Source organism: Belonocnema kinseyi, chromosome 1 (genome assembly GCF_010883055.1).
Source record: "Belonocnema kinseyi isolate 2016_QV_RU_SX_M_011 chromosome 1, B_treatae_v1, whole genome shotgun sequence".
Lineage (NCBI taxonomy): Eukaryota > Metazoa > Arthropoda > Insecta > Hymenoptera > Cynipidae > Belonocnema > Belonocnema kinseyi.
The window spans coordinates 45391448-45413009 of NC_046657.1; the positions used below are offsets into that span (position 1 = coordinate 45391448).

At 32.0% G+C, this 21562-nt stretch overlaps 1 protein-coding gene across 2 annotated transcripts in view; it reads right to left on the reverse strand.

Moving 5' to 3' along the window:
* LOC117174444 (PR domain zinc finger protein 1-like) overlaps nt 1-21562 on the reverse strand; it is a 37787-nt gene that overhangs the window by 6645 nt on the left and 9580 nt on the right. Inside the window, exons 1-7 of one of the 2 annotated variants that reach the window (XM_033363585.1) lie at nt 12772-12823; nt 9457-9627; nt 8994-9113; nt 7660-7785; nt 7454-7580; nt 3366-4985; nt 59-400 (exon numbers count right to left, since the gene is read on the reverse strand). In XM_033363585.1, the coding sequence (XP_033219476.1) occupies nt 59-400; nt 3366-4985; nt 7454-7580; nt 7660-7785; nt 8994-9113; nt 9457-9621 (2500 nt within the window). In that variant the 5' untranslated portion in view covers nt 9622-9627; nt 12772-12823. Of the gene's footprint in view, nt 1-58; nt 401-3365; nt 4986-7453; nt 7581-7659; nt 7786-8993; nt 9114-9456; nt 9628-12771; nt 12824-21562 lie in introns of those variants that run through there. The other variant, XM_033363574.1, reaches the window with a different exon arrangement.

Consider the following 21562-nt stretch of genomic DNA (forward strand, 5'->3'; position numbering starts at 1 on the left):
GGGAAAGTGTGGGATGTTAGGGGAGGGGAAACGAAGAGGGTGAGCTTTTTCAACTCACCAACATTGATGTCAGGCCCGTATTCGTAATAAGTTGGGGAACCGACCGCAGCTGCAAGTGCGAGTTCGTCCTCAATATTGTTGGGCCTACAACTTGTTGTTTTCCAATGGGTTCTGAGTCCACTAGCACTGATATATTTTTTGTCACAGCCCTGACAAGTGTAGGGCCTCTCATTCGTGTGGAGCCTTTTATGGAGTTTTAGGTGGACAAATTGGGTGAATTTCGCCGAACACAAATCACAAGCGTATGGTTTTTGACCAGAGTGTAGTCTCAAGTGGGTCTTTAAATTCGATGTCGAGCTGAACCTCTTTTTGCAAATTTCACATTGGTGTGGTTTTTCGCCTGGAAAATTAGAGGGTATTAGTTGAATTTTTAAGTATTTACGGAATTCTCTGAATTCTTAAAGTTTCCTATATTCTTTAAAAACCTGAAATACACGAATTCCCTGAATTTCGAGAATTTCTTTAATTCCCTGAATTCTTCCGAATTTCTGCGCTTTTCTTAAATCCTAAGATTCTTGAAAATGCTTGAATTCTCGTTATTTCCAGAATTCCCTGAATTCTCTAAGTTCCTTGAATACCTTCAAATCTGTAACTTCCTTGAAATTCCTAAATTCTCTTAAATCCAGAAATAATCGAAACTAACGAAATTCTTCGAATTTATGCAATCCTCTGAAAACCTCAAATTCTCTGAATTCCTTAATTTTCCTGAATTTCTTGAAATTCCTGCTATTCTCCAAATTCATGAAACTCCTTAAATTCATTGAATTTCTTGTATACCCTGAATTCCAGAAATTCTTTGACTTACGACAATTCTGTGAATTTCTAAATTATTTAATTTCCTGAAATTCTGGGAATTTCTCAAATTCCTTGAATTCCTGAAGTTCTTTGAATTTTTGAAATTTTTTGAATTCCTTAAATTTCTTGAATTTTTCCTTTTCCCTAAACTACTTAAACGCACTGAATTCCAGAAATCGCTTGAACTTTTTAAAATGCTTGAATTTCTGAAATTCTCGGGATTTTCTAAATCCTGTGAATTTCGAATAAATTCTTGAATTCCTACATTGATTAAGTTTCTGAAATTCTTTTAATTCCTCAAACACTGCGAATTCCAGAAATGAGTTGACCTTGTGGAATTCTTTGAAGCTTTGAAATTATATAAATTTCTTGAATTCTTAAAAATATCTCGATTTCTTCAAATTCTCTGAATTTCCTTGAATTCCAGAAAATCCCTGAATTTTTGAAATTATTCGAATTTCGAAAATTCTTTGAATTCCTAAATTATTTAAGTTCCTCAAACTATTTTATTTCCTAAAAGTCCATGAATTCCTTGAATTACTGAATTTTCTTGAATTGCTAAAATTAACTGAATTTCTTGAATTCCCTAAATTCCTTGAATCTCTTGCATTTCCTGGATTCTTACAATACTCTAATTTCAAAAAATTCTTTGAATTTTTGAAATTCTCTGAATGTTAGAAAATTCTTTGAACTTCAACATTATTTCAGTTTCTGAAATTCTTTTGATCCTGAAACAATCTGAATTCCAGGAATTCTTTGAATGTTTAAAGTTCTTTGAATTTTTGAAATTTTTTGAATTCCTGAAATTCTTTGAATTCTTTGCATCCCTCAATTTTTGTGTTTCGCGAATTCCTGAAATGCTTTGAATTCCAGAAATTCTTGGGATTTTTTAAATCCTGTGAATTTCGAAAATTCCTTCAATTCCAACATTATTTAATTTTCTGAAATTCTTTTAATTTCTGAAATATTGAATTCTAGGAATGAGTTGAGCTAATGAAATTGTTTGAATTCTTGAAATGATATAAATTTCTTGAATTCCTTCAATCCCTGAAATTCCTTGAATTCCTAAAATACTCAAGTTCCTCGAATTATTTGAATTCCTAAAATGGCATGAATTCCTTGACTCCCTGAATTTCCTTGAATAGCTAAAATTGACTGAATTTATTGAATTCCCTGAATTCCTTGAATAAATTGTATTCCCTAAATTCCTGAACACTCTGATTTCCAGAAATTCTTTGAATTTTTGAAATTCTGTGAATATTAAAAATTCTTTGAATTTCAACATTATTTCAGTTTCGAAACTTTTTAAATTCTGAAACACTCTGAATTCCAGGAATTCTTTGAATGTATAAAGTTCTTAGAATCTTTGAAATTCTTCGAATTCCTGAAATTCTTGAATTCCTTGAAATTCTGAATTTCTTGTGTTTCGCGAATTCCTGAAATGCTCTGAATTCAAGAAATTCTTTGGATTTTTTAAATCCTGTGAATTTCGAAAATTCCTTGAATTCCAACATCATTTAAGTTTCTGAAATTCTTTTAATTTCTGAAACACTGTGAATTCTCGAAATGAGTTGATTTTATGAAATTCTTTGCATTCCCGAAATTATATAAATTTTTTTGAATTCCTTGAATCCCTAAAATTCCTTGATTTCTTAAAATTCTCTAAATATCCTTGAATTCCAGAAATTCTTCGAATTTCGAAAATTCGTTGAATTCCTAAATTATTTAATTTCCTCGAATTATTTGAATTCCTAAAATTCCATGAATTCCTTGAATGCCTGAATTTTCTTGAATTGCTAAATTTGACTAATACCTTGCATTACCTAAATTCTTTGAATTTCTTGTGTTCCCTGGATTCTTGAAACACTCTGATTTCCAGAAATTCTTTCAATTCTTGAAATTCTGTAAATCTTAAAAATTCTTTGAATTCTTAAATTATTTAAGTTTCTGAAATTCTTTAAATTCCCAAACACTGAATTCCAGGAATTATTTGAACGTCTAAAGTTCTTGGAGTTTTTGAAATTCTTCGTATTCCTTGAGTCTCTAAAATCGTTTGAATTCCAAAAATTCTCTGAATTTTTTAAATTTCCTAAATTACTTAAGTTCCTAGAATTTTTCATGTTTCTTGAATTCATGAAACATTCTGAATTCCAGAAAATCTTGGAATTGCTCAATTATGTAAGTTCTGGCAATTCTTTGAATCCCTAAAATTCCTTGAATCCCTTGACTCCCTAAAGTTGCTAAAATTCTCTGAATTTCTTTTGTTTCCTGAATTCCAGTGATTCTTCGAATTCCTTGAATTCCTTCAAATCACTGAAATCCTTGAATTCAAAGAATATAAGAATCGAGATACCTACTCAAAAAGTCAAAGTCAGTTGAATTAACCACGGTTAGTTTAGACGCCCATCATTTGAGAGGTACTTCTAGATCCACCCACCAAGATAGGTTTTTGTTTTTAAAAACACAGAGCTATCGAATTTTCCAAATTTAAATGATAAACTTGATCTCACCTGTATGCACCAGATGATGCTTCTGCAAATGAGCCAACTGGGTGAAGCTCTTCGTGCAGACATTGCACTTGAAAGGTCTCTCTCCAGAATGTGTCCTCAGATGCACCTTCAGATTCGACAACTGTCCAAAAGTCTTGCAGCAAACATTACACTCGTAATGCATCTTCCCATCCTTCTTTTTCAAGGGATAAGGCAGAGATCTGTATCCCCTGGAGCCTTGAGAATTCGGACTCAAGGATCCACTCTGGGAACATCCATGATCATCCGGCGAGAGACTACTCGCTGGAGAGTATCTGTTCAGCGAAGCATTCTGAATAGTCAAGCCCGGATGATGTCCCAAATGAAGATTATGAGTTCCAGCAATCAGCTGATTGCTCTCCATCTGCATCGTCGAGGAAGGCATCTGATGATTAGGAACATCCAGCCTTCTTTCACTTCTCTCGTAAACACTCGTTGATGGTGTCGGGGAGTAGCAATTGATCGACAATGGTGTCACACTGTGCAAATTGTTTTGGTACAAGTAGGGATAGGATGGAGACTGGATTGGGATTGGAGAAACACTCGGATTGGAGGATAGATAAACCGAAGATTCCATTTGTCCCGGGTTGGAATAGAGAATCGTTGATGATGTCGCCGATGGTGATGGACTCTTGCTCTTTCTTTTTTGCAGACTAACATTCGAATGAATGATGGAACTGGTGCTGGAATTGATATGTCCAGGACTGTCCATATTTCCATGGAGGAGACTTGTCGAGTGAGGATTTCCACTCTGATCTCTGGAGTTCGAACTGTCTCTACAAGCCAGGAGATTTCCGCTGCTTGAGTGGATATTCGTGTAAAGATTTCCACTGGACAAATTCGGACTTGGCAAATTCACAGAATGATCAGTCTGCATCGGGAGAGTGGAACTCGAGTCGGGACTACATGGAAGGATATTTCCGTATCGGTGGGATTTTTTGTAGGAATAAGCCATCTCGGTTGGACTTGATGGCGGCGGAGTGACAGAATCCTGATGGGTTTGATGAAGATTGTTGTGGTTCCCATTGTTGTTGCTGTCAGTATTGTTCCTCAGAAGAATATTTTCCAGAATAGAGCTCGATGTGAGATAGGGCCTTGGCGGGTTTTTAGGTTCTGCTTCATAGAAAGGTTTGTTCTTTTCCGGCAGGTCCTCCTCGGAAAGGTTCCCGGATTTTTGAATTGGGGAACAGGGTTTTTGAATCTCTGGTGATGCGGCTCTACTCGAGAGTTCATCCTTCTCCTTGACTTGGTCCAGATTTTTGGTGGATTGGAAGTTGTTGTACGTTTTGGTGATTTTGATTTTGACTTTTCGATACTCATTCTTCACGATTGTGGAGTCCTGTTTCAAGGGTTCTCCGGCAGCCTTGTTTTTGGAAAAATCGAGAACATAGTTCTCGGAGTCTGATTCGCTGCTCTCTTCGGGGGGAGTCAAAATTTCGTCGTGATAACCATTCGAGTGGTAACCTTCATCTGACCTTACGGACCCATCAGTTGGGGTCATTTGGGAACGCCTTTCGTAGATTGTGGAATCTTTGAGAGGGGAGACAATTTCCACCGTTGGGGGAATTTCTGCTGGGTGGGTCGCTTGTTGAACTTGTTGTCCTGGAAAATTAAAAAAAAAGGTTGCATTTCCTCTTCGGGCATATTTTTATCTTCGGGTATATCTTCTCTTCTGGTATATTTTTCTCTTCCGGAGAGAGGAGTACCGAAGCACAGAAGTAAATTTTCTATTCCGGCATATTTTGTTGGAGATTATTATTTTTTTAAACTTGAAATTAGCCTTGAATTCTCTAGAATTTAACCAAAAATCTTTTGAAATCCGAAAAAATACTGTCACAAAGATCACCCAGTAATTTTCTATTCTGGCACATTTTGTCGGAGATTAATTTTGAAACTTGTTGGAATTAACATCGAATTTTTTTGAATTAACTATGAGGTCCTTGGAATTCTTTAGAATCCCGCCGATAAATAAATTACGTTGATGAAATATGATGAAAGAGAAAATCCAGTATTTTTTTCTCTTCTGGCATATTTTTCTCTTCCGGAGAGGGGAGTATCGAAGCATAGAAATAAATTTCCTATTTCGGCAAATTTTGTTGGAAATTAATTTTTTAAACTTGGAATTAACGTTGAATTCTTTAGAATTCTTCAACAGATCTGTAAAATTTCAAAAAATTCTGTCCCAAAGTTTACCCTTTATTTTTTTCCATTCCGGCATATTTTGTCAGAGAGGAATTTTGAAGCCTTTTGGAATTAATTTCAAATTTTTGGAATTAACTATGAGGTCTTCGAAATTCTTTAAAATCCCACCGATAAATAAATTATGTTGACAAAATATTCCGGAAGAGAAAATTTTAATTAAAAGTTTAATTGTCTTGACTTCAAAATTAAATTATTTCGGTAAAAATAAACCTTTTTGTTAACAATTTATTTCAGGTTGCTAATTCATTTTTTTAAAAGAAAATTCTTCCTTTTGGTTCAAAAGTATACTATTATATTTTTGATTAAGAATTCACCTTTTTTGGTTGAAAATTCAATTATTTTGCAGAAAATTCACCTTTTTTGGTGAAAAATTATATTATTTGGTTGAAATTTAAATTGTTTTGCAGAAAATTCCACAATTTGGTTTAAAGATCATTATTTTTTATTCAAAATTCAACTATTCGGTTCAAAACTAACTTCGTTGTTGAAAAATCTACTTGACTAAAAGTTACACTCCTTCGTTAAAAATTTATTTATTTGGTTGAAAATTCATGGTTTTGGTTAAAAACTCACCTCGTTAAAAAATAATTTTACTATTTAAAAAAATGGTTCATTTTTGGTCAAAAATTAATTTTGTTTACTGAAAATTTACCTTTTACATTCTTGGAAAAAAGGTATCTATTTTTTGTTGAAAATTTATAATTATATTTTAGTTAAAAATTCAACAATTTACTTAAAGATTCATATCTCTGGTTGAAAAATTAATGTATTTTGTTGAAAATTCAACTTTTTGGTAGAAAATACTTCCGGCTTGAAAATTTAACTCTTGAGTCGAAAAGATTTATCATTTCGTTTCAAAATTTGTTTTATTTTGTAGTTCAAATTTTTGAATTTTGAAAATTTAACTAATCCATTTTTTGTTGAAAATTGATATTTTCAGTTGGAAATTCCACTTTTTGGTTGAAAATTAAATTTTTGGGTTTGAAAATTAACTTTTTTGTTAACAATTCATATTTCGTATTAAAAATGCATCATTTTAGTTGAAAATTATTAATTTTAAATTAATTTTGTCAATCTAAAATTTAAGAATTCCATTTTTGGTTAAAAATGTAATTGAAAATGGAATTATTTTGTGAAAATTTCAACAATGTTGTTTAAAGGTTATCCTTTTTTGTTCCAAATTCTATAATTTGGTTCGAAACTAAATTTTTTATTGAAATTTCAACCAACTGATTGACAATGGAACTTCTTTTTTTAAATTTATTTTAGCAGAAGATTCATAATTTTATTTAAAAATTCAAGTCTTTAGTTGACCATTTTACTATTTTGTTAAAAGTTCGTTAATTTTTTATTGAAAATTAATTTTTTGGTTTAAAAACTTATCTATTCCCTTTTTGGTTAAAAAATGATATTTTTTAGTAAAAATTTCAACTATTTGGTTGAAAAATAATCTTTTTTAGTTGAAAATGATACTTTCTAATTGACAACTAATTTATTTGTTGAGAATTAATTTTATTAACTATTAAATTTTTGTTTAAAATTTTTTTTTAGTTGAAAATTCAACTATTTGGTTTTAAATTCACGTATTTCTTACAAATTCACATATTTAGTTAAAAATTTATGTTTTTGATAGAAAATTATACTTCTGGTTTGAAAATTCACCTATTAGATTAAAAAGTTATTTTGCTGAAGATTTGTTTGTTTTTTTTTTTTTTTTTTGGTTAAAAATTAATTTTTTTTAATGAAAATTTAACTCTTCTAATTCTTGTTCGAAATTTAGGTGTTTTTAAGGTAAAAATTCGATTTTTTTGTAAAATATTGATCTTTTTGTTTAAAAATTAAAAAAAATTAAATTTGGTAAAACTCACTTATTCTTTGAAGCATTTGTTCACCAGTCTCGGGGTAATTGAGTCTGTCGGCAAATTCCTTACAGTACCAAACCAGTAGTTCCTGATTTGGTAAAATAGGCTTGATGGTGTAAAAATAAATATGCGTCTGAAAAAAAAGTTTTTATTATATATTTTGTATTGTGAAAATTTTTGTAAAATTTTTTAAAACATTTTTTTATATTTACCTGATATTGGCAGGCTATTAAATTTTGCGATTCTGAAGAATATGCAGGATTTACATATCTCATCCAGTTCGATTTTTGGACATCGTAACCGTCGATATAGTAAAACAATTCGTTGTCCTTGTACACCTAAACATTTTTTTTATACAATTTTGAAATTTTAACTTTCTATTCAAATTTTATTTTATTTTTTAAAATTTCTTATGACTCAAGAAAATATAATCCTAGGCTTTTAGTCAACAGAAAGTTTCTTTGATTCAAAGAAATTCCTTTGGTTCAAAAAAATTTGTTGTCTCGAAGGAATGATTTTTTGTTCCGATAAAATTTGTTCTTAAATTTAAAATGATTTTCTTTATTTTAAAGTTATTTTTTAGCAAATGAAAAAAATTATCTTCAAGAATCGATTTCTTGATTCAAGAAAAACATGTTTCTCAATGTTGATTCAAAAAAATATTCTTTGAATGAAAGAAAAACATTAATTGGCTGGATTTTAGTCCAAAAAAGTTTCTCTAATTCAAAGAAATATCTTTGAATTAAAGAAATAGTTTCTTCCAATCAAGGAAAATATTTTTCGGAGTGATGAGTCAAATCAATATTCTTTGAATGGAAAAAAAATTCATTGCTTCTCAGTCAAAAAAAAATTCTGGCTTGAAAGAAATTTCTTTTCATTCAAAAAAAAATATTTTCTTTAAATCAAATCTAATATTTTTCTGAGTGTTGATTTAAAGAAAATTTCTTGAAATGAAAAAATGCATTGGCTCTCAATCAAAGAAAAGTTTGTTTTTTTTTTACTCAAAGAAAATTCTTTTAATTTAAAGAAATTTCTTTTTATTCGAAGGAACGTTTTCCATCATTCAAATCAAATATTTTTCTCTGTGTTGATTTAAAGAATATTTCTTTAAATAAAAAAAAAGTATTGACTCTCAATCAAAGAAAAGTTATATGGATTCAAAGAAATTTACTTGAAATAAAAAAAATTATTTTGATTAAAACAAATGTCTTTGGTTCAAAGAAACTGTTTTTGTCCCCAATAAAAAAGTTTCTATAATTTAAAAACATTTGTTCAATTTTAAAGTTTTTGTTCAATTAAAAAAAAAAATGACCTTAAATAAATAATTTTTTAATTGAAAAAAATTTGATTTACAGATTCTAAAATAAAATTGTAATTTTTAATATGTCAATTTTAAGTGAAATAAAAATTAAATTTACAAATTAATATACAAATTCATTAAGTAAATTAAAATTAATTTTATTTTAATTTGTAGATTCAGTGAAAATGGTTAAGTTTTATTAAAAAGTTTCGAAATGAATTATTATAAATATTTTTCAAAACTTACCCTCCAGAAATATTTTCGGTTCGCATCAGCTGGTACCGAATCCTTGGTGTACTTTTGACCAACCAAAGGTCCAAAGCGAGTCCCTTTTGGGATGTAACTCGTACTCCAGACACCCAAGGCCTGAACCAAAAAAAAAATTAATCTATAATAATAACAAATAATTTTTAAATTAATTTCTTTAAGTGGAAATTTAACTTTTTAAATTGAAAATTCAACTATTCTATTGTAACTGGAGCTAAAGACAAATCGAAGCCTGATGCAACAAAAAATATTTAACAATTATTATAATAAATACATTTTTAACTTAATTTGTTTAATACAAAATTTACTATTTAGTTGTAACTCGTGCTCAAAAGACGTTGATACCAAAAACAAATTGATAAAAACAATAATATTTTTCAATCTAATAATAATATTAAATTGAATCAAGTAATATAAAATATTATTTTATTTGTAAACATACATCGTTGAGAGCTTGAGATGGTTTAAGAACCAAATTTCTAGGAAGTGATGCTTCCGCTCGATTCGATTCGTTCGGGGATGCTGAAACATCCGGTACCAAATAAACAGCATGTTGTTCAAATTCCTCCTCCCTCAGGGTCGCGTGATCCCATTCGCTCGCCTCCATTCTTCACTGAAACAAAAATAATTACAAGATTGATTAATTTTTAAACTGAAACTTCTTTTGTGGTGAAATTTAATTGAAAAAACAACAGCGATCAAAAGAATCCTCTTCGACATCCCCACTACTGCCACACTAACCAAAGCCTGTGCCTTCTCTCTCTCTCTCTCTCTCTCTCTCTCGCTATTCGCATATCTCTTGTGGGGTGATTCCCAATTGTTCTAAAGATTCGCCTTGGCTATCCCCACTACTGCCACGCGAATCAAAGCCCGTTTGTGTTCTCTCGCTCTCTCTGCCTTCTCTTATCATACCACCCCCCCCCCCAATTTATAATAATTCTTTGCGAAACCTTGTAAAGTAAATGCATTAAAGTTTCCCTTCTACTGTGTGGCCCCACTGCTGCATACTGTTTTTATTTTTACTCCTATATTTGAGTCATAGTTCGTGTTATTAACTTCGAACTGGTTCAGATAATCATCCTGCAATTCGACTTTCTAATCAAACTCGAAAATCAGATGCGCATGAAAAGTGCATTACGTTGCTTTCGAAATTGTATGCGAATTCGTAAGTATTCTCGTAACTGCATTGCTTATAAGGGTATCCAAATTATCACTCGCAGATTTTTCAATTTATACAATTTTCAAAAAATATTATTCATAATTATTATTTTAATTATTTTGTTAAAATGTCCTCAGAAAAGTTTAATTCAAATAAGAGTATTTATAAAAACAAAATTAAGTGATCTAATTCATTATTTATCAGTTTCAATTTCACTGACCTTCTCAATATTACAAAACTAGAAAACAAACACGCCCGACATTTTTTGCATTCTCACACAATTTTTAAAATTAAATATAAACTTATTATCAATATGAAGGTTTTCTATTTCTTATTATCTATTATGTATAGTGAACTAATAGAAAAAAAGTCAAATGATTTTTTTTTAATAATATAAATTGGGTATGGGTACCATATTGTAAATATTTTTTGGTTTTAAAAAATTTTTTTATTAATAATATTAATTTAAGAGAAAAAACACTATTTTGTTGAAAATTCGCTTCTTTGGCCGAAAATTAATTTTTTAACTGGAAATTTAACTATTAAACTTTTCGTTAAAAATCAAAATTTTTCTTTCAAAATTCAATTTAATTATATTGTTAAAAATTAATTTTACTGGTTTCAAGTTCAATTATAGTGTCGAAAATTCATTTTTTAAGTGAAAATTTAATTATTCCATTTTTTACTCAAAATTGATCGATTTTAGTTAAAAACTAAATCATTTGGTAGAAACTTCCACTATTGTTAGACATTTTTTTCTTTATTGAGCAAAAAAAAATGTTGGTTGGAAATTTAACTCTTTTGTTGAAAATTGCCTTTTTTTAGTTTAAACTTAAACTCTCTCTTAGTCAAGGATTCAACTATTTTGTTGAAAATTTAATTATTTAGTCCAAGATTTTATTTCTGGAAATTCACATTTTTTTAGAAAATTCAATTACTTTATTGAAAATAAACTTTTTTTTATTGAACATTTATACTTTTCTTTGGATTTTCAATTATTTTATTGAAAATTCGTGTTTTTTTGTCTTAAAAATTGATTTTTTAATCTGAAAATATAAATATTTCCTTTTTGGTTAAAAATGTATCCTCTATTAGGTGAAAATGAACTATTTTGTTGAAAAATGATCATTTTTGATTAAAAATGAATTTTATTGATTGAAAATTCATAATTTTGGTTGAGGATTTAGCTATTTAATTTTTATTTCTTTTTTTTATCTGAAAGAATAGCTAGTTACTTTTTGTTTAAAAATGTATCCTTTATATGATAAAATTAACTAGTTTGCTAAAAATGCATTTTTTTATGTTAAAGCTAACTTTGTTTTATGAAAATTCATAAGTTTGGTTCAGAATTTAACTATTTTCCTGAAAAAAAAACGTTTTTTGTTTGTTAAAAATTATTTTTTTGAAACTAGTTTCTTTGGTTAGAAATTGATTTTTTTATCTAAAAATAAAATCTATTTCTTCTTGGTTGAAAATTGAACCTTTATAAGGTGAATATTAACTATTTTCGCTGAAAATTCACCTCTTTGGGTTAAAACTAATTTGATTCATTAAAAATTAATATTTTTGGTTGAGGATTTAACTATTTTGTTAATAAATTCTTTTTTTTTTGTTTTGTTAAAATTGATTTTATTGTAACTTCATCTTCTTGGGTTCAAAACTATTTTTTTAGTTTAAATATTCCTATAAAGATTTAACTATTTTGTTAAAAATTAATGTTTCTTTGAATTTCAACTAGTTCAAAATGCTTTTTTTTTTAATAAAAATGCAACGATTTCAATTTTAGTTAACAATTGATCTTTTTTAGTAGAAGATTCAACTAAATGATTGAAAATTCATCTGTTTTTTTAAAAATGCGCCCATTTGGATTGAAACTTCATTTTTTATCGTTGAAAAGTCTTCCTTCTTGATTAAAAATAACCGTTTTTGTTAAAAATTCATCTGTATTAAAAAAATTCGTCTTTTTGGTTAAAAAATGTAAATGTTGGGTCAAAGATCAACTATTTTCTTGAAAATTTATCTTACTTGATTAAAGGTTTAACTGTTTAGTTAAAAATGATTTTGACCTAAATCTTCTTTTTGGCTTGAAAATTCACGTCTTTTGGTAGAAAATAATTTTTTGTTGAAAATCCAACTGATTTGTTGAAATTTTCATATTCTATTCGATATGGTGCCCATAAACAATTTTCATCTGAAAAAATGTATTCCCCAATTTTCCTGAAAAATAAAAAAAATTGAAAAAAAATTCTCTCTTGCGCGAAAAGTGACTTTTCTGCGACTATCGGTCGATCGAGAGGGAAGCTACCCTCGCTGGTGAAATTCACTGGTGCAGCGGTGCACGCTTTAACACCGCGAAAGTGAAACCCGTCCGTGCATTGATCGACTGCAGGGGTGAGGGAGGGGGGCACATCCGAGGTCCACCCCCTCCCCTGTTCGATTTTCGCCTCTCTGACTTTATATTTTCCCCGGCAATAATTTTGTCCTCCAATAATAAACAATTTTTCCCCTTTTTATTTCAGTTTTCAATAAAGAAAAAAATATTTTCCCCAACTTTCTCTCTCACAAAAGGGCGTTGTTGTTTTCAAGCCCGAAACGTACCAAATATTTCCAATCTTCAAAACTGCCTCTCCTTTTCACGCGATCCTGTGAATTTTCTTAAAAACTTCATGTTATCTTCCAGAAGTGAAACTTCCTCCTCAAAATCGCACTTGCATTCGAATACAAGTTGCCGGTTTTTGCAAACATTTAGTCGGGCGTCTGCGGGATCGATCGAGCAGGTATCGATTATCAGGACATCACAAGACTGAGTAAAATTCCACCAACACTTTTCTTTAAAACAAGAAAATGTAAGAAATCCAGCACTTTTCGGTAGAAAACCACTCCCTTCGCCAAACTCGCCACTCACCGATACTCGGCAACTAGACACGAAACGAAAGGGAAACTAGTTCACTCGAGGGTTTGTATTGTTTTTTGTTTCGGATGTTTTTTCGATTTTTCGAGCGGGGTTTTCGGGATTTTTGATTGGGGGGCGGGGGTGGAAATAGGATTTAGTAAACAATGAGCGCACGAGGGTGCAGATCGCGAGTCGCGGATGCCAGAGTGTAACTCGGGTAGACCTGACCTAGCCCAACGCGAGTCGGCTTGGCTGTTGGCCGAGGGTCTGAATCCTCTTTACGTTTGTATTGGTGGGGGCGCCAGAGGCGTCTTTCGACGCTGTGCCAGCAGACAGGCAGACCAGCAACCGAAGGTGGTGCATTTCTCTGCGCTGCGCTTTCGATCGACCCGTTGCTAGAGGCTCCCCCTCTCCTCTCCACTACCTCTCTCCTCTCTTTCTCCCTCATTTCCTCTTTCTCTATTCACTTCCCCCTACCCTGCCCCTTTGACTTTTCACCCTTTCCACTATTTTTCCTTGTATTAGGCCGACCCAACACTCAAGGGAGGCTTCTTATTGGTCTTGCTTTGGGAATTTGGTACTCTCGTCCCTCGAAAACTATTAACCAATTCAGGAAAGAGGATGGTCATTTTGATGGTTTCCCAGCTGGAAGTAGAGAGATTGAAAAAGATAGAAATTGGGGGACAGGAAAATATTGGAAGCTTAATCTTTTTCAATCTCTTTCTCTACGTTTCGTAACTAAAGACCGTTATCTTCTTCTTTACACTATTATATCTCTTTAATATAAATTTGAATCTTTTGTCTATCTCGTCTTATCTTTTTCTTTTCCTCAATATATTTCCTTACACTGAAAATTTTAATCTCTTAAATATATTCTCAACTAAAGAAGAGAAGATTGAAAAAGATAGACGGGAATTTAGATTGGTAACGAGATATAAAAATATTGACGTGGATAGATAAAGAATGTGACAAAGTGATCAAGAAAGCGGTGGGAAATAAGAAAAGGGGAATTATGGATAATTAGGGCGCGTAGTGAGGTGTAAGAAAGTATTAAAAATTAGGAGGGAATAGGGGAACTTATGGGAGTAATTAGGAAAAGTGATGAAAGGGAAAAGAAGGAGTGTGGAGAGGGGAGGTAAGAGAATTAAGAGGGGACAACAAGTGGATAATTGGGGAGAGGAAATGAAGGGAAAGTAGAGGAAGTGAGGGAGAGGGAATAGGAAAAATGAGTGGGTCGTCGAGGAAATATGGCGGAAGTAGGCGAAATAAAGGATAAGGAAGTGGGTTAAGTAAGGGAAAGATAACTGTGTAAATGAAGAGGAAGGATGGGCAGAATAAGTGGAGGTAACGGGATGTGAGAGGAACAAAGAGATAGAAAAGGATAGACGTTGATAAGAGTATGATAGGATAAGGTAATGGAGAGGAGATTAAAAAAGATAGAAGGGAATTCAGATTCACACAGAAATAGAAAACGATTACAGTTAATAAATAACAGATACGATGAGTTAATGGAGACGGAATTAAAAAAGATAAACATAAACATAAATTGATATTGACAAAGAGAGGGAAAATTATTGACGTGGATAGATAAAGAAAGTGGTGGAAAATAAGGAATGGAGAATTATGGGAAATTAGGGCGAGGTAGTGAGGAATAAAGAAGTATGGAAAATAAGAAGGAGTATGGGAATTAAGGCGAAGAGAAGCAGGAGAAGTAAAAGGAGATTAAGGATGAGTAAGGGAGAAGAGGAAGGAAAAGTAGGGGAAGTGAGAGAAGGGAATTAGAAGCAATGGGGTTGTGATAAGGGAAATGAGACGGGAGTAAACGAAATGAAGAAAGGGGTGGAAAAGGAGGGTGAGGAAAGTCAGGGTAAAGAAAAGACTTTTTAATTTTGTAAGATTAAGAAATTCTGGAAGAAATTTTACTAATATTTATATAAATATCGAAGCCTTAAAAAATATTTTTGAATTTTTTAAAAAAAGAGTAAAGAATTTAAAGAAATTTTTATTTCATTTTATGAAAAACTTGAATTATTTTAACAGGTATTTAGAGATTTTGAGAAAATTTTAGATATAATTTACAAAAATTTAAGATTTTAAAAATTTTAAACAAAATGTACATTTTTCAAGATTTGAAATTATAAGCTTGAAGTTTTTAAAAATAATTTTGAAAGGCTATAATGATAAACAAAATTTCTTTAAAGTCAATGGAAAAATTTAATGATTTGTTGTTGTAATATTTATTTTAGGAGAATATTTCAAAAACTTGTCAAAACTCTTCAAAAACTTCTTTTTCCGAAATCTTTAAGAATCTACGTTTACAAAAAATGCAGAGACTTTACAAGGTTTAAATTAGTTAAAAAAAACTAAAAGCGTCTCAAAATTTCTAAATATCTTTAAAATTTTTTTAAATTATTGCTAAAATTTAAAAAAGAAATTCTGCATGGTTAAAAAAATTGCCTTAAAATAATTTCCAATCATTTATTTTACAGATACTATAATGTACTCTGTTTCATCTCTTAAAAATTGAAATCATCTCAAAATTCGATTTTTTTATAAAACAGTTGAATGTCCAACCCGAAATTATGAATTTCCAACAGAAAACTTCAACCATGAAGAACTATTTTCGATCTAAAAGATGAATTTTTAACAAAACACATAAATTTTTAGCCGAAAAAGATACATTTTCAACAAAAAACGGAACAGTTGAAGTTTCAGTTAGAAAAGCTTATTTTCGACAACAAAAAAACTAATTTTTAAAAAGATATTTCAATTTTCAATCAAGAAGATGAATTCTCAACAATGAAGATTAATTTTCTAACAAAAAGGCATAATTTCAAAATATATATGAGTTTTCAACCGAAAAAGATACATTTTTACCAAAAAATGTAATTATTAAAATTTTAGTTAAAAAAATTAATTTTCATCGAAAAAAACGAATTGAAATCTGTATAATACAATATTCGCAATAATTAACTTTTTTTTAATTTTTCTAAAAAGCGGTTGGATATAAAAAAAAGTCGAGATACCTAAAAGGTGTAATTTTTCTAGATCTACAATTAATGATAATATGAAAACAGATTATTTTCTATTAATATTTAATTTTAAAAAAATATATAGTGGGCGTCAATAATTTATTCTTTATGGACTACAGAATTGAACTTTCAGTAGTAAGAGAAGGATTTAGTCAGGCAGAGCAAGGATCCTTTTACTTTGAGAAGACGCTTGTCTTCGTAATGCATTAACGAAATTAAAATATTTCAAAAGTAAAAGTTGATAAAACTAAAAAAATTAAGAAATTGAAAATGATCAAGATTTTAAATTCTCGAAAAAATAGGTTTTTCATGTCAAACTGCATGCATATAAAATCAAATATTATTCTAACAGACACGTAATATTAAACATTATTTTTTAAAAGTTTTTTTGGAATTTAAAATTTGTCTAATTTAATAAATTCATCAATTTAAAAATTTGAGTTTGAGTATTTTAATCATTATTTGGAGTTCGTTAATTTGTTTCAAATGATTTAAGATTTTACGAATTTTGATAAAATTCTTATCTGGTTTCAAACAGGTAAAAAGCTGACCTATTAGCTATTTATTTTAAAAAATGTCAGTGCACTAAAAACGATTAAGAACTTTTTGAATATAGATTTTTCGTTAGTATAAATTAATATCATAATTATAAATTCAAAATAAACATTAGTGTTGAAGTCAGAATTTTGTTTAAGTGCACAAAAAACACATTTTTTTCGATTTGGCCAGTTGCGAATTTTTTTACAACAATTAAAAATGTCGGGCTACAAGTTTCTGTTGGTAATTAAAAAAAAAAGTGGTAGGATCTTTCATTTTTGCTGAAGAAATTTCAGGTGCTATTTTTGGAATTTAAAAAAAATCTACGGGGTAAAGTTGGCCAGCCGTATGGGGTAAAATCAGCTTGGATACTGGGTAAAGTTGGCAAGGGCCTGGGTAAATTTTCTTAGGGTACGTGGTAAATTGGGCTAGGGTACCGGGATAAGTGGCCTAGGGTACGAGCTAAATCCATTTGGGGTACGGGGTAATGTGGGATAGGGAACGGGGAAAATTTGACTAGGGTGTGGGGTAAAGTTGGCTGCGGTACGGGGTAAATTCGGACACTCTAGATTCCTAGAATAAGTCAGTTTACCTAATACCTAGATAAAATTTCATTAAATTTAATTGACTCTAATTTATCATCTAAAAAAGTCATCTGGTTAAAAAATTGCCTCGCAACCTTGAATCATTACACTTCAGATGCAAAATAATGTGAAATGGAAAACCGGAAATCTGACTAATACAGATTTGAAGAGTATTTGTACCGATTCCATCACTTGAGATGTTATAATTTTAAAATGCTATAAATATCAAGTTGCGAGTGTTGTGTTGACTTTTTTTTGCCCACGTAATAATCTCTGGCTATCAGACCTGTCGCCGGAATTAAAATCATCTCGAGATTCGACCCTGTCATTGGCCATTGGATATTGGCCGGAATCCGAGAATTGAGTTCATTGAACTTGAACCTTGGGGCCAAAATGGCTACAGTTTGCTTCCTCACTTGCCATTCTCGCTGAGCTAACAGTCAGTGACGTGGGATAATACAAAGTATCAAATGTGAACGTCCTACCAAAGTGAAGGGGGCCAATGATCTCTCACCGTGACTTTGAATTAATTCTACCTCAGACTCTGATTTCCAGACTATAATTAGATTCTATTTCAGTCAAAACACGAGAAGAAGCATTTTTTATACAAAGCCAAATTTCACAATCAAGCAGATGTACTTTTTCCACGAAATTAAAAGAACACTTAAATCTAAAAGTATTTATTTTAGCTAATTTTTTTTTCATATAAGTTTAAATATCCTTTTTTGTCTTAAAAAAGTATCATTTTTGAATTTTTCGCGGCCAAAGGGGCATCGCTGATTGGGCGCTACAGAGAAAGATCTGATTGGATCTTCCGCAGCAGCGTCCAATCAGTGATGCCTCTTTTCCCGCGAAAAATTAAAAAAAGATACTTTTTAGAGATAAAAAAACATTCCAAATTATAGATTGACTGGAACAGTTTGACTGGTCGATATTTAAATATTCTGGCGCGATTTTTTTTAATAAAGGGCTTTCCCATTTGGGAATAAATAATGGAGTGAAATATTTCACTTTTCGGAAGAGACGTGAATTCACCTTGATGGATTCCCTCGGTTGCATCTTTTGGTTTCTTAGAGAAGAATTTCCGCGTGAATCGGCGACGACTACTAACCCAGATACGTCCTGGGGTCGTCGATCTTTTCCCTCCTTGGAGGAACTACTGTACCAGATATTAATTTACTAGGAATGAACAAAAAATATCTACTGAAAATTGCATTCAATTTTCTCTGATTTCTTTATATACCTCTTTCTCTAGAAATCTGAGGCAGCGACAATTCGCTGCTTATCTTTCATTCGTTTAGAACGTCTCTATGTCAAAAAACCGGGGATGTGAATTTTCGAGAAAAATGATCATTTTGATGTAGAACAAAAGATTTTTAAGGAAGAAGAATTATTTTCTACCAAAAAGGCAAATTTCAAAACAAATAGTTGAAAATAGTGAGTTTTACAGAAGAATTACAATTTTTACTGGAGCAGGGAATTTCCGCGAAGAGTTTTAATTCTGATTTGGAACACGGATTTTTCGAAAAGAACCAGAATTCTGAATTGGATTAAAAAGCTGTGGAAAAAATTATTATTTATATTTGAAACAAGGAATTTTCCAAGTTCAGAAAATTCTCGATAAAAAAGATAAATTATTCATTAACTAATTTTTGTTGAAGATCCATCATGTTAGTTGAGAATTAATATTTCTGATGAAAAATTGTATCATTTGGTTGAAAATTAATTTACTTCGTATAAATACAACAGTTTTGTTAAAAATTAATCTTTTTTGATTAGGGTACGGGGTAAAGTCGACTAGGGTGTAGGGTTAAGTTAGTTACGGTACGGGGACATTTTGACTAAGGTACGGGGTAAATTCCGCCATGTTATGTAACTTTTTGAAATTTTGAGCGATTGAAATCCCCAATGGTAAAAATTTCTAATTCGCGCAATAGTGCAACGCCATGAGATAGAGAACTCGATGTAAACCGGAAATGCCGTCTCCATGGTGCCCATTCGGATCGAACCACAGCAGAGGTCTTTACCCCCGTGCAACTATTATGTTACGAGATATGATGCGAATAACCCGTATGTGTGAAAATTTATTCGTATAGGCGAGAAACATTTTCAGCTGCAAAGTACAAAGAGCTTTCGAATGCAAAAAGTACAAGACTTCTTGAGATTAATTTGTAATAACTAGTTTCGACTGATGGTACAAAAAAATTTAAAAGAACTCTGATGTAATTTTTTGTGGTTTGTGGTGGGGTATTGTATCAGAATCAGTAAAAGCAAATTGAGGGTCATTCCCTTCACTTGAGTCCCAGCTAAGGATAGTGAACTCTCTAGAATCTTTTCGGCACGAGTTCAATGACCTCATTCAAGTTCTCTCCTTTCAGGTCCTTCCACTTTGAATCTGATGATTTGCAAATCACTTATTATAAGTTGAAACTCGTTGGTTAGGTACGGGTTAAAGTTTATTAAGATACGGGATAAAATTGCCTAAGGTCGGGGTAAAGTTGACTTGTCTTCGGGGTAAATTCAGTTAGGCTATGAGTAAAGTGGCCTAGAAAACGGGGCAGAATCAGTTATGGTTGGTTAAGGTACGCATAGTGGGATACAACGAGTTTCCAATCATAGAGATGACGTCTCATTTAAAATAAGGAATATTGAACAAAAAAGTAAAATTATAAAAAAAGTAACTCAATTTTCGACCAAAGAGATTAATTATCAAACAGTTTCATATTTAACAAAGAGATAATATGAATACGGGGTAAAGTTGGCTATGGTAGGGGTAAAGTCGACTAGCCTAAGAGGTAAAGTCGTTTAGAGAACGGGGTAACGTTGGCCGAGGCAAGGGGTCAAGTTAGCTGGAGCCGGGTTAAAATCGATTAAAATACCGGCTAAATTTAAGGTTGGAGGTAAATTCGGCTAAAGTACGGGCAATTCAGCTATAATACGGGGTAAAGTCTAAACCTAGCCGTCCTTACCCCGTATTCACTATACGAAAGTGCAAGAACCTCTTATCTCTCACCCTCATAAATTCCCATAACCTTGAGCCTCCCACGGACGCGTTCAACGTCCGATAAGGATCGGTGCTGAAATTTCGTCAGCGCCGGCTTACCGAAAATGAATTCGGTTTTACTTTTGGTCGAGGCCCACTCCTCGTGAACAACGGTGCTTTGACACACACTTGCACTTATACACTGCAGGTCGCCCCACCTCCTCAAACCGAGTGTCTCCGCTTACCCGTGTCTCAGCTTACCCACACATTTTTCATCAGCTATAAAACTCAGATATAAAAGTGTGTGGGTATAGAATAGAGAATAACGATATTCACATAACATAAAGTATGTGAGTGAGAGAGGAATTGTACAGTTAGTCGAGTGACGCGTTCACTTGGGCTACGGTTTGGTTTCGATGGGAGAAGGTTGGCGGCGATGTAGGCGCTACAACGGGGTCTTGCCTATGGGGGTATCGAAACCTCCTTCATGTTCATGGTGTTGCCGCGAACTCGAACTCAAGTCCAAGTCCAGGTCCAAGTGGGACAATGACCGACAGAGACCTTCTTTCAGGGGCACGATGAAGAAGGGGGACTATAAGCGATTGCAGGAAGAGAAAGAGAAGCTCAAGATTCGCGAACTCACTTTGCTAATTCACTTACTACTCGCTTTTCCGTACCTAGTCGCACTTTGTACATCCGCACGAATGCTCTCGCTTCTCAAGTCAATCAACTCTTATTTCTGATTTCGCCAATGAGAACACTCTTCCATTTTTTTTCGCCCTACTATGGCAAATAGATGCGAAGAATTCTAAAGAGGAAGACGACACGTCCAGAGATGTTCCTAAAGTTTGCACGAAGACTTTAAATTTTCAAAATTTCATTTTTAAGTTCTGGGGAAAATGTTCAGAAGTGAAAAATTGTACAGAGAAACCTTCAGGTTCGTTGATTAGCTGAAGATTCCTGTTCAGGAACCTAGGAGGATCCTGGACATGTTCCTGGACAGGTTCGTTCACAGAGCGATTTGAGATTCAGATTAACATCGAGGAATCTATACGCTTTTTGTAAAGGATCCCAAACCTTCTGTTCAGATTCGTGTCTAGAATCGCGTCCAGAAACATGACCAGGATTCTCCGAAGTTCCTCTACAGGAATTTTCAGTTGGGTGTTCATTTTAAAATTCTCTAACAAAACGAGTCGCGGTAAAAATCTCACACCTTTTCGTCTGAAGTTTGAAGAATCTCTTTTTGCGAATCTTGTGTGTGTGTACTGTATATGTATAATTATAACGGGATTCGATTGCAAAAGTACAAGTGGTAGCGGTTGTACTTAGTCCGACAGGCATCCGGTGGTAAGTGGTGAGT